General features: G+C 43.0%; 1 protein-coding gene across 5 annotated transcripts in view; it reads left to right on the top strand.

Moving 5' to 3' along the window:
- TSGA10 (testis specific 10) overlaps window positions 1–13,389 on the top strand; it is a 505,694-nt gene that overhangs the window by 102,360 nt on the left and 389,945 nt on the right. For all 5 annotated transcript variants that reach the window (XM_085622835.1, XM_085622834.1, XM_085622832.1 and 2 more), the window contains 2 exons: window positions 2,714–2,864; window positions 9,089–9,258. In XM_085622835.1, coding sequence (XP_085478961.1) covers window positions 2,714–2,864; window positions 9,089–9,258 — 321 coding nt within the window. The remainder of the gene's footprint in view (window positions 1–2,713; window positions 2,865–9,088; window positions 9,259–13,389) is intronic.

Here is a 13,389-nt window from a genome sequence, read left to right as displayed (position 1 = left end):
AATAAAAGCTAAAATTCTCAATGATCTTGACAGAAATATTGATACCACCCCGCTCCAAGTGGCCTGGGATGCCTTCAGCGCTTTAATACTGGTGCAATAGTCTATTTTCTACAGAAAGGCAAAAAGATACTGACTACAAATTTTACATGAAATGAATTGCAAGATGTTTTACTGCTGTAGTCAGTAAGCTAATTCATGGAGACCAGAACAGTTTTATCCCTCGTTGGTTTCTTAATTCTTATACAGATTATTTAATGGAGGCCTTGGACATCTTTTTGGTTAAACAAGTACCCACAATCACTTTCTTTTCAATGCTGAAAAAGCTTTTGATTTGGTGGCTTGGGACACTCCTTTATATTGGAGGGTTATTTGGATTTCCCACACATATTATACAAGTCATCGCTAGAATATATAAGGGGTGCAACAGCCCAAGACTGTTCATCAATATGAAGGAAGCGGGCAGCTTTGAAGTGAAGAGAGGGACTAGGCAAGGTTGCCTTTTGTGGTGTTTAGACAGCATATCAGAACCAATATATATATATATATATATATATATATATATATATATATATATATATATATATATATATATATATATATTCAAAGTAAGTATATGTGGAATTAAGAATAGTAAATCTATGCACTACCTACTTGCACTTACCTTCTCGATATTCTCGATATTTTGATCCTTGTTATTTTTGACACCATGTGCTGTCCACCAAATATTTTTGGCTCCAATATTCTGTCAGTGATCCCTTTGTCCCCTATCCTATTCACTCTATTTAAAGAGCCTCTCACAATTGTGATTGGAAATTGCTTGAATCAAATTGTACGCAGACAGGACCATGTTGTTCTTAAAACCTGATAAATTATGTCAAGAGAGAATGTTTTAAAATTCTACCGTATACCAGGCACTTGGGGTTATAAGATCAATAAACCTAAGATGGAGATATTATTAAATAATACCCCTTCCAAATTTAAAATGCTATTATTTTGCCTATTTTGCACAGCACTCTTTCAAGTTTGTAGTGTTGCAGCTGTTTGAACCTAGCCAAGATAATGAGCTGATACAGATAATGCTGCAAGATGACTATATTAGAGATATACTACACCCTAGTAAAAGCTCCCAAAAAAGTACGATGTAAAACGCTCCACTTGTTCCTTACAAGGACTACTCAGTTCTTTAACCATTTTCATATCCTATATGTTAAAACTTCAACTCGCCTTGAGGATTGGGATTTTAAAGACCAAGAGGTCATCAACTCAAGGATGATTCTGTAATGGAAGCAAAATGGGTTTTCCAGAATAACAGATTTTCTTGTAGAAGACAGATGGGAATCATGGTCTGGTATTGAAGGATTAATTAGAGTTGATAAGAACATTATCGTCTGGTCCTTCAATATACTTCAACTCTGTTTCAGAGAAATGTTACCTTCAATTACATACAATAAGGAGGACTTGAATTTGAGACTGGTCAAAAAAACACCAAAACAAATGCTGGGAATTGCAAGCACTATTTGGCAGACCTAAAACAGCTACGCCAATATAAAATACCAAATGGAGTAAGCAATAAGATATTGTTTCCCCAGAAAAAACTTGGCACAAGATTAATGAATTAAATTTTTCCACTCTGAGGGGGACCAACTTCCTCAAAATTCAGTTTTATTCAAATTGGTTTATATATTAGACTCCTAACTTGGAAAGTAAAATCTGTCCGTCCAATAAGGTTAACTGATCTAATGTTACTCTTTATACATGGCCAATTGGTCTCCTGCCATATGGCAGTGTCACAGATTGAATGGTTTCTGCTGCTCCATATTTAAGAATCTTTATGAAATATTTCTTATGGATATTCCTAGTAATGAAATGTTCCACCTGTTGGAGTATTGCCTAATCAGGGTGCAGCAATTCCTGAAGTTAATCTATGTAGAAATGTTGGTGGCCCACTCATTGATATTACAGAAGTGTAAAAGTCCATGTGTCCCCTCTTTTAAGGAATGGTATGTTAAAATGTCCGTGTTAGATAATCTGAAAAACTCTGTGCCAAGCATGTAGGTGCTAATTCTGAATTTGTGAATTGGTAGGGCACATTTTTTTCGCTGGAAATAATGTGGAATAGTCTATTATCATAAAATGACTTTCATTAATTTACCAGTGAATCACTAGAATTGCTGCAGTTTATAGAGGCAAGCAGTTTTGTGTGTTTTTCAGCACTTCATTAAATAACACACTTTAGGCATAATGGAATAGCATGTATCCAGATGTTTCTATGCAATGTAAGGTCTATTAGCGTAGTTTTACCCAAGACCTGTTTTAGAATAAGATTGTTTATGTCATAGACAGTTTTTCTCATAGTGTTTCAGCACTTTAGATGTATTAGACAGAGAGTGTCTTGCTATAGAGGGTCTTTGGACCTATATGTTCACATGAACGCTATTATCTTCATGTTCTGTCTATGTATATTTTTAACAGTTTTGATGTGTGCCTCTGAAAGCTAAATAAACTTATATATTAAAAAAGAGGATACTAGTTTGTACAACAGACCCTTCCCAAAGGATGATATTAACAAACATGAACACAAATATGTTAAAATGTTTTAAGTAGTTGGACAGTTTGAGTGACTTAGATTCCTCATTGGGCTTATTAAGAAAATAAGTTTCCCTCACTATAACATGTTCTATTTGCATATCTGATTTTATCTTACTGTACCCAGGATGCTGAAGCAATCAGTCAACAGCTACAGAAATCTGAAGCTGAAATAGAAGAAAAGAAAGAAGAAAATCGAACACTCAGTATCCTATTGGATCAACTCCAGGAAGAGAAGAGCCGACTTAGCAAGAAAATTGAAAAGCTTGAAAGAGCAGGTACTGAGAAGATTTATCAAATGAATAATTACCATGACTTTATTGATGGCATCACTGACTTATCCATACATTTTTCATGAACGGTTACGTCCGCAGTACATCACCCAGAAATCCCTCTGCAGTTCCTTTTTTATTTTTCAGCCTCTGGAGCTGGGGAACAGATTCCCCAGCCTTCCGATGCATCTCTTTTTTTTCATGGTGCGTTGACGTCATTACATAGAAAGTGAAAAGTAAATGAGCCGATCGGCTCATTTCGGTTTCCCTGCTTCAGTGCTTGTGGGTCTATCTCAGCCCCGAGCACCGAAACACACGGGAGAGGTATCATTGGAAAGGGTAAAATCTCCCCTTTCCAATGGTACTCTTCCCTAGTGGATCCCTGCTTGGGGATCGCTGCAGGAAGCCGATCCCAAGCAAGAATCCAGCACTAGACACTAGGGAGGGGGGAGTGGGCCCTTGGGCACAGTCTTTTGCTCCCCCTCCAACATTTTTGGGAACATTCTGGTTTTCTGCTGCCACCTGGGGGTCAGAAAGCACACTAAGAAGCCAAGGACTTCTTTTTCTAGTAGTGCAGGGGTGGGACTGCTTAGAATGGGCATGCCAGCGCCCCCACTCCCCCAACTAAATAGCCAACCTTTCTGCCCCCCCCTGGGGCCAGATGAGGCAATAGCCCACTAAGCAGGGAGTATTTCTTTTATCCAGAGTAGAGGTGGGGGCTGCCCAGAATGTGCATGGGAATACCCCTACCCCACTCAAAAAACAATCGGCAGTCTTTCTTCCCCCTGGTGCAGTAAGGGGCAAAAGACCCCAATCTGCCCCACCTTGGGGGGGCCACAAGGCACCAAGGATATGTTTATGAGCATGTCAGGGAGCGGCCCCTCAGGCAAGGGTCACTCCCCATTTTTTTAGGGCACACATTTTGGCTGTTTCTGACCCCCTTTGGGGCAGATCAACAATATATTTAGGCTCATCTGCCCCCAAGAGGGGCAGAACACTAATAGAACCTACGGAAAGTTTGTGTGTGTGTGTGTATGAGTGAGTGAGTGAGTGAGTGAGTGAGTGAGTGAGTGAGTGAGTGAGTGAGTGAGTGAGTGAGTGAGTGAGTGAGTGAGTGAACTGGAGTTCAGCTGACAGTCTGCGGGTACTGGCGTTTGGCTAGCTGTGTGTGTACCTGCATTTTGCCGGTGGTGTGTGTGGACTTGCGCTTAGCTGGCAGTGTGTGTGGACTAACACTAGGCTGGCAGTGTGCATGGACTGTCACTTGGCTAGCGGTCTGCGTGGATGGCCCTATGCTGGCAGTGTGTCGTGAACTGTTGCTTGGCTGGCGATGTACATGGATGGTGCTTGCCTAGGAGTGTGCATGGATGGTGCTTGGCTGGTTGCATGCATGGATGGCGCTCGACTGGCGGTGTGCTTGGATGGCGCTTGGCTTGTCGTGTGGGGTGCATGGATCCTCCAGCGTCTTATCACCCAGAATCCCCTGCAAACCTAAAATTTAGCAAAAAAGTAACACTTTCCTCACATTTCTGTATGGAAAAGTTGTGGGATCAACGCGTCGGCACAAATTTCCCACCACGCAGTGTTCCCCTCAGTCTCCTGAGAAAAATGATACCTCACTTGTGTGGGTGCCCAAAGCAGAGTCAGCCAAAAAACATATAAAATTAAGAACTGAGTTGGAACCAAAGTGGATCCAAAAGAGCAGGGTTTTAAAAAATAAGTTTTTAGGCTGTCTCCGCTTGTTTTTACAATTGATTATTTATAATTATTGATAATTGAGATAATTCTTTCATTAACTTTTTTTAAAGAAAAAAAAATATAAGAAAAGGGGGTTTTAACAAAAATACCTTGTGGCTTTGTTGCCCATAACTTATTTCCTAAACATAGTCCAAAGGGTAACCTCCTCAGGAAGGGGCATCTATTGGGCACAGAGCAGGAACTTCAAGGCTCTTTCTTGGGAGGGGTGGTTTTAGGTTTGGCAGTGAAGTACTGGGTTTTTCAGAACCAACCCAGCGGTGCCAGGGGACACACCCAAAGACTTCGAGTTCTTCCTGTTTCAGACCACAGAAACACAGAGTCTTCTAGGTGAAGTCAAAGATCGTATTTATTGGCTGCAGACCAATCACAGGTATCCGAGAAGTACAACACGATGTATGTTCTCAGGAGAATGCCCCAAACCAAAAACCAGTCTTTTCTTATATACAAAATATTACGCTCTGGGCAACACCGCCCCTATTTTACAAGTGGTTGTTCACATATTTTCGCTTCAAAGGAACAGCAAAGTCATGATGATAATCCCACATTTCAGCTCGGTCAGCCCACAATTATTTACCCAGCGAGGCTCAGAACCTTCATCAGATTTCAGCGGACCCCAATAAACGGGCACCTCCTCCTCGTAAAGAAAGCCATAAAGTAGGAAACAGAGTCAGGTGTGAAAGAGATTAGTCAGAGTTCGTGTGGGAAGAACGACTTTATGGTGTGTCAAACCCTAATGCTAATCCCATTTGGCCACTGTAAGAGAAACCGGCCGGACGGGACTGATCTCGGGCAGTGGAGTCAGTTTGCACAGGTCACAAAGAAGTCACAGAAGGTGTACGTGTCCTTTAGGCCTGGGCATGGCCTTAGTGCGCAGCCTATGTGAGGGCAACCACAAAATGGCTACCGTTATAAAATGGAACCCGAGGATACAATATGTAGTATCGTATACACGGTGAATTCATCGGTGAAACATGACGAAAACACTCGTACATACCGCATTTGTCATTTGCGGTTCGTTGACACCAAAATCGGCATGGTGGGGCCATGCCTCCAATGTGGTTCCCAAATTTACAGTACCACAGCAGGGGTCAAGGATAGATAAGAGAAGAAATTTGAAGGAGTAAGGGTAGGAAGGGTGGTAGAGGATTGTCTTTTGGAGGTAGGGTTCTGCAGTGAGTGATCTGGCACCTTATTACGCATTGCCATCGTTTGCTCCCAGCGCACCTTTCAAAAGAATTAGAGTTGGTCCTTCTTCAAGGTAACATTCCATCCATCTCTTTGGTATTGTTTGGAGGAAAAGAGTTTACCGAAGGCCAGTCTCCCCTGAAGAATTTAACAAAAGTTGCATTCCTTGGTTGGACTATTTCTAGAGCGTATGTATATGGTATTTCAATTGGATGAACCTAACCAAAGGGCAGTAGAGTGCTGTATCTGGTCAAAGAAAAGCATTAAGGTCAACAAGTGAGAGGAGAGGAAGCTGGGTTGTGGATGGTTAATGCATTGGGATGTAGTGTTCTTAAAAGAGGTGTGTCTTGCCTAAATTGGAGCAAGCCTTCTGTCTTGTTCTTTCTGCTTTTTACACTTCTTAGTCTGCAGTCTGATGGGATCCTCCCTGCCAGTGTGCTGAGATCGACCAGAGATTGTAAGCTTGTGTGCAATATAACCAGAAGTTGCTGCTAGTGACGGCTTTGCTAATGGTGTAGCTGGTTTTGAGGATGATGGGTCGACAGGGGAAGGCAGTGGAGTTCCATTAGGATGGGGTGATGTGATCTTATTTCCTTTGACCCTGTATGAGAGGTGCTGCTGCATGTAGAATGCCCCCAAGAGGTTGTATTGATCGGCATGGAAACAATAAACAGATGTTAAAGACAAAGTGAAAAAGCACGGCTCGTGAAACCGTGAAAAAAAGGAGGATGCCCCTAAGAGGTGCCAGTGTGTAGTCTGGGAGACCACAGAGTAGGGCATTACCTCTATCCAGATGCAAGAGTATGAGGACTTGAACAGCACTTCTGGAGTCGGTTTCTGAAAAAAGATGGGTTGACGTTCTTTAGAAGACATAGCTGGTAGAATGCTTTCTTTTTGTTTTCTGTTAATGTGTTCCTTGAGGGTAACATTGGTGTCCAGGGTAAATTCAATTGACCCGGCATTTGGTGAAACCTTGAGTTTGAAGACATTGAAGACATCAAGGTTCATGTCCTTGCACCAGGTTTCTACAGTATCTTGTTTACGGTTCTTGGCAAATAACATGAATTCTGTCTTGGTTGGTTTGAGCTTAAGTTAGTCACTGGACAATCAGGTATGGATGATGTGCAAGCAGTGTTTGAGGCATTGAATGTCTGAAGCAGAGGAGACTTTTAAGTAAAGTTGTGTATCATCTGCATATTAGTGAATCTTGATGCTGTCATCTGTGAGTAGAGCACTAAGCAGCTTCATGAATAGGTTGAAGATGAAAGGAGACAGTATGGAGCCCTGGGGGACCCCATGGGTGATAAGGATCTGTTGTGACCTGCACTTGCACATGTGAACAAATTGGTGTCAGTTGGAAAGGTAGAAGAAAACCAGTGACGGATATTGCAGGTGAATCTCATTCGAGGCTCCTGGGTGCATAAGAGGGTAATGGTCGACTGTGATGAAGACAGCTGAGAAGTCCAGCAATAGCAAAAAGGCAGGAATCATCTTTATCTGTGGTCAAGAGGGCATTGGCTACGATTGTAACATAGCGGTTTCCATGCTGCAGCATGATCTGTAGCCAGACTGGTAGCCGTGCAGGAAATAGTTAACATTGGTATGGTTTTGGAGTTGAACATAGACTGCTTTTTCAATTATCTTGCCAATGAATGGAAGGTGAGTGATGGGCTGGTAGTGGCAAGGTCATCCGGGTCTAGAGTAGTTTTCTTCAGAAGTGGGAGGATCTGGTTTGTATTGAGAGCTTATGGGAAGGTGCCTTCAGCGAGGGAGGCATTGAGAGATCATCTATAGCAGTGGTTCTCAAAGTGCGGCCGCTGGGGGCCAGGTAAACCTTCCCCTGCGGCCTGCAGATCTTCCTCTGGGAATTCGCCTTCCTGCCAGTAAAAAATAAAAATAAAAAAGGTGCAGTGATATGACCGCTGTGGAGTTCCGCGGACTCCGCTCACGACTATTAAAACAGTCAGGCGTGCATTACAAACCTTAAATTGTAAGACAGCTGGCAGAATGCAGGCAGCTTCTAGGGACATATTCAATGATCCCTGCAAATTGAAGTGTATGCAGAGAAACCCAGTGTGAAAGGTGCATCTGGAGTCGCTATGTAACATCCACGCTGCTTCCTGCAGACAAATCTACACAAAGCAATACAGTAATGTAACACCTTAATCCGGCTTCAAAGAGCACACACAAATGAGTGTAGCAGGAGTGATGTGAAAATTGGGTATTTTTTGGCAGGCACAAAAAAGAAGGTAGGAGCTAGAGTGTAAAGCAGTGTGGCACCTGAGAATATTTTTAAAAACGAAAATCATTAATAAATGAACATATATTTAAATACAACAGATTTAAAGATTTAAAGCGATGAACCATTTGCAAGAATACAGACAAGACACTAAGGGCCTGATTACGATCTTGGCGGACAGGGTTGCTTTGTCACAAACGTGACGGATAGCCCGTCCGCCAAAGTCCATTATAACCTATCGAACTTGCAATACGACGGAGGGGATATCCGTCAGTTTTGTGACGGAGTAGCCCATCCGCTAAGATCGTAATCGGGCCCTCACCAGGTATGAGCGGGCATCAATAAGATTATATTTATAGTGCAAGCAAAGTGCCCAGCTTTATAGCTATATGAAGCAACAACAGACCAAAGCACTACTATGTTTGTTCCAAAGCTATTTGCATTGCTCAGTGTGAATTCTCTGTACTACATAGCTTGCTGCTTCTTCTAGTGGAACTAAAATCCTAAGTACAATATATCATGACAATGGGGTCTGCCATCAACACTTATATTAGCTTTACATTGAATCTACCACCCGGAATAGCATTAGATATGTCACCAGGGGCAGATACAAACAAATCCTTTTCCGTGATTTCACTAACTAGTTTGTTTATGACCTCTTAAATAAAATCTATTTGTTCCATCTGTTAGAGTGAAAGAAATACTCTTAAAGTTAGTCACATTACTGGACTGTCACATTTTCATCTGACATACTAGCTTTGATCTATGGGGTGCCAAGCACTGTGCCACGGGATGGCAAATAGCAATGCTTAGGTGACATTCATGGATATATGCAGTCTGAAGGGCAACACAGGGGTGCACAGGCATATTAACATTGGCATTGGGCTACCTTTTCGACCACTGTTTTTTACAAATTTATTTTGGGTGTAAAATATGTGATGCTTCTTTTCTGTCATCATTGAACTCTTGCTAATGTCTGTGCAGTTGTCTATTTAGTGGCATTGTACCATGTTTTAGAAAGTGATTTCTTTTTTATAATAACTTCCAGATAAAAACAGTGTACTAGCAACTGAAAAACCAAGGGCGATGAGTCCTTCAAAGCTGGATTGTTTTGTCAAGTCCCTAGAGGAGGAAAAAGATCACTACAGGCGGGAATGTGAGAAGCTGAGGAAGTTGTTACGGCGCAGAAGTGGCAGTCCAAAATGTATCTGCCCCCAGGTGAGCCATGTGGGGGAAGTATGTCATATATGTTATGTATTGTCTTCAAGGCCCTTCAGGGCATGGACCTTGTGCCCTTACAACGCAGTTTAAAGAAATGTACCCCTGGGAGATGCCTCTATTCAGCATCAGTGAATCTCCTCTGTGTAACCAGATTCCGTAAGACTAGACTAGGCGGACAAACCTTTACGGTTCAAGCAGCCCAACTCTGGAACAAGTTACCAGTCACTCTTAGATCCTCAACTGGCCTACTGCACTTTAGGAAGGTCCTGAAGATCTAGTCTTCACCAAGTAAGCCTGTGGTCTCCGTGTGCTCACTTTGACAGCAGTTATGTTCAGATCAAAGCTCTTAACGCCAGGATACCTTTAAGGTGACGGCAGCGCTCTGTACATGCTATAAATAAATAAAATAAAATAAATAAGCAGAAGCAACGAAAATTTCTGTTCTCTCCTAAAAGCATAGTGACAGTTACTGTTGTTTTTCATCTTGTATGACGTGTGTACGAATCCCCCTCTTTCACGATGACCCAGAGAACAAAACCACTATATGGTTCATTTATTTCATGCATTGATTAAATGTGGTCACATGTTCCTTTTGGGCAAAATGTCTAATATACATATTTTTATACATATTTTCATTGGAAATAGTTAACACCTGATACATGTACATAAAGTATAGCTTTCAAAAATGGAACATTTTAGCAGTTGTATGACAACGCATGCGTTGACAATGCATGCCTAAACAACGCTGTCTCAACCACAACCGCGTCTTTACCACACATGCCTTTACAATGAATTCCAATGTAAAGGCATGATTGGTAAAAGGCATATGCGTGGTAAAGATCAGACCGCAGTACCCTCGCCCTGAGCCCTAAAACCCGGCCCCCAGTCCTGCAAAACACCCCGCAAAAACCTCCCGATTCTCCCCCCTCTGAGCCCTAAAACCTGGACCTGCTCTAATAACTAACCCGACCCCAGTCCCCCAGCCCTGAGCCCTAAAACCGACCCGCAACCCTAAAAACAGCCCTTTTCCCCACCCTGAAACGTAAATAAAACTAAAAAACTACTCAACAAGCCGCCGTTCCTTCGAATGTCATCCAACACCCAGGCCACTTGCTGCAATGCTAGACTGCTAACTATCTTTACCACGCATAGGCGTGGTAAAGGCATATGCTTGGTTAAGGCAAGCGTTGTTCCGCTTGCGTTGTAACAGCACGCGTGGTTTAACTCGCAGTGGTTTTTTTTAAATAGCAACTTAAATGCGACATTTATTGTTGACATTAAGTACAAACATTGTCGAAGTGACAAGTACCGTTTCTCAGAGGTCAGTGCATCATTCCAGACAACATTTACATTACATTTCTTATGGTGTACATGGTTCTGACGGAGAAGGGACACTGGGTGGGATACAGATATTACCCCGATATTCGTTCCAATTGCTCCACACTTGCATCCATTTTTTGGGGCAGCCTCTCGCAATATAGATTGGCTTTTCTCGCATCATACACCAGTCCATATCTGTCTTCCAGTCCGCCATTAACTCGCATTGTGAATGCTGTTTAACACCAACATAGGGGATATTCATCTTTCCTAATAGCTCTAGGCTCAGTATTCTACAAGGATGGAGGTTGAAGGAAAGTAGAGTGGAAAAACAGTTTTAGAAGTTCCATTCACCCCTCTGGCAATGCAGTTAACAGGCTTCCAAGGACCCCTAAAGACATTGTGAAGTATGTCACAGTGAATTAACTAGATATCATTCATAATCTTAAAATAGCTCCTGATCTCTTAACAAGTTTTAACAAGCATTGGCATAGCCAATAGGTCTCGCTTTTGGGACCTTATAAGTATTTAGTTATGCAGCACATTATCCTTGGTGCAACAACAACTGTTGCATGGCTAAACACTTATAAGATCCCAAAGGCGAGACCTATTGGCTATGCCAATGCTTGTTTAAAGATGGCCTCGAAACGGGCTCTGTTTTGTGCCCTGGCACAGACCGTCCGTTTTTTCCCTGGACTGCAGTGACAGCAGGCACATCCATGTGTGCGTGCTCACACTGCTCACCTCTGCTAGTGGAGAAGTTACGGCATGACGTCATGCGAAGTGAGCGTTGTAGGGGAAGGGAAATCTTTGCTTCTTACATACCCCATGTGCCTGTTTTTTAAAACATAAGACTCCGAGCGCTGTTGCGAGTGAGGAGGCCCTATTGAATAGCGCACACTGCAAATTGCCACTTCTCTTTTTGAAACTCAGGAGCGGTAACATTGTTGTGGTGTCACCAGGGTTTTAAGTGGAAGCTTTTTCAATAATATGTACAAGCCATAGTTGCTGCTTTTTTACCTTATGCAGCTAACAACCATTGACAAAGCCAATAGTCCTGACTTCTTGTAGGTGTGATGTTACGTGTATCATATGTCTGGATGCAATGACAGGAACAGCAAAATACAAGTCTGTGGCACACTATGCTAAGCACAGATTTTTTGCCTATGCGTTTTAAGCCACACCCTTAATTACATCGGCCACGCTCCTTGGAGAGACCCCCCAGTTTATTCATCCCACTTAAAGCCCTGGCTCCACCACTGCAGCTCTTGAAAGTAGTCTCACAGCTGTGAAGTTCTTGTTTTCAGGCCTTGAAGAGGCAATACAAAATTGTCTAAAAGCAGCAATCAAAAGGTTTATTTAGTGTCTGCTCTAGGTAAGCAGTGCCCCAAACAAAGTCACTAGAGAGGATGGGCCCTCGTGGAGCCCGGTACGCCTGAGATGAAGTCAGTTAGCTTATCTGACGCACTACTTTCCGTTGGTCGTCCTTTTGGCTCCGATCAAGTGTAGTTCACCTGGTGGTCCCTAGAGGGAGATCGGTCAGCTGGGATGTAATCATTGCACCTTGTGTGGCAATGAAACTCCCGAGCACGATGAAGGAAAGCTGACGGTAACGTCAACGTTTTTTAGTTGTTGGACTGCTGGGCGGCTCACTGTGAAGTGGGCTGACTGTCAGACTGGCTGGAAGATGATTTTTTACGTAGGTCGGTGGGTTTGGCTGGACTGCTGTGCAGGTCAGCCAGGACTCACGGCCAGGCTGACGACCTCGGTGGAATGGCGGGCCCGAACGTCATGGCTGGAAGGCTAAGTCGACCCCCTGTCTGGCAAACCCCTCCTAGGTCCGACCAGCGCAAGGCTGACCGGCTAATGGCTGACTGCGGATTGATTCCCCGCAGTTCGGCTGGGCTGGTTGGCTGCTGGAGGGAGGGCAGAGCTGGACAGAGCGGGGAGGCTGAAAAGATAAGCCATGCCTAGTACCCCCTGGGCTAGTACGCTGAGCGAGTTGGCCGGGACGGGAGGCTAGGCTGGCCGGTATGGCAGACTGGCTCGACCGGTCGACTGAGGGCTAGACGGGTAGATCCGCGAAAAAAAAACAAAAACAAAACTACTTTCTGTCGGTGATGCAGACTTTCCTGTGCGTTATTCAAGTAGATTTGTGAAAAGACCCCGTCAGCAAAGTGTGGGATTGTGAGGCGATAAAATCAGCATAAGGTAGTCAATTCACGATCCACTTTCAGAAATGCGATTGCATTGCAAATGTTTTTTTTCTATGTATTAATTTTTTAAGTAATAAGTTGGGTGCTGTGATAGCTTAAAAACTAAAAAAATATTTATTTACTTTTTTAAGCAATAAGCGCAGGTGCCGCAATTGCTTAAAAAGTAAATAAATAGAAAAACAACATTTGCAATGCAATAGCTCTCGCATTGCTGAAAGTTTGAGGTATTGGTGTTGCATTATTATTAGCATCCCCAATAGCTCAGACTTTCGGTAATGCGAGACCTATTGCATTGCAAATGCTTGTTTACTCAATGTGAGCGAAAGGTTGCTTCTCTACATCATCAGAACTATCTATGCAGCTGCACTGAATAACATTAACACGGGGTGATTACAGGACCCCAGGACGGGCGCAGCTGTCACACACAATCATACTTATGGTGATAATCGGCAGACATGTCAGGACGTGCACGTAGTAGGTATGTGGTGGATTAATGGATAAGTTAGGGATGCATGGATACGTTTATAGTTGAATGGGTGCATACTTTGATGAATATATAGTTGGATGGGTGCACCTGCATGCAGCGGTGGATAGG

The sequence above is a fragment of the Triturus cristatus genome, chromosome 8 (assembly GCF_964204655.1).
Source record: "Triturus cristatus chromosome 8, aTriCri1.1, whole genome shotgun sequence".
NCBI lineage: Eukaryota > Metazoa > Chordata > Amphibia > Caudata > Salamandridae > Triturus > Triturus cristatus.
The sequence above is the reverse complement of the archived record's forward strand: the minus strand, read 5'-3'. Positions and strand labels throughout refer to the sequence as shown.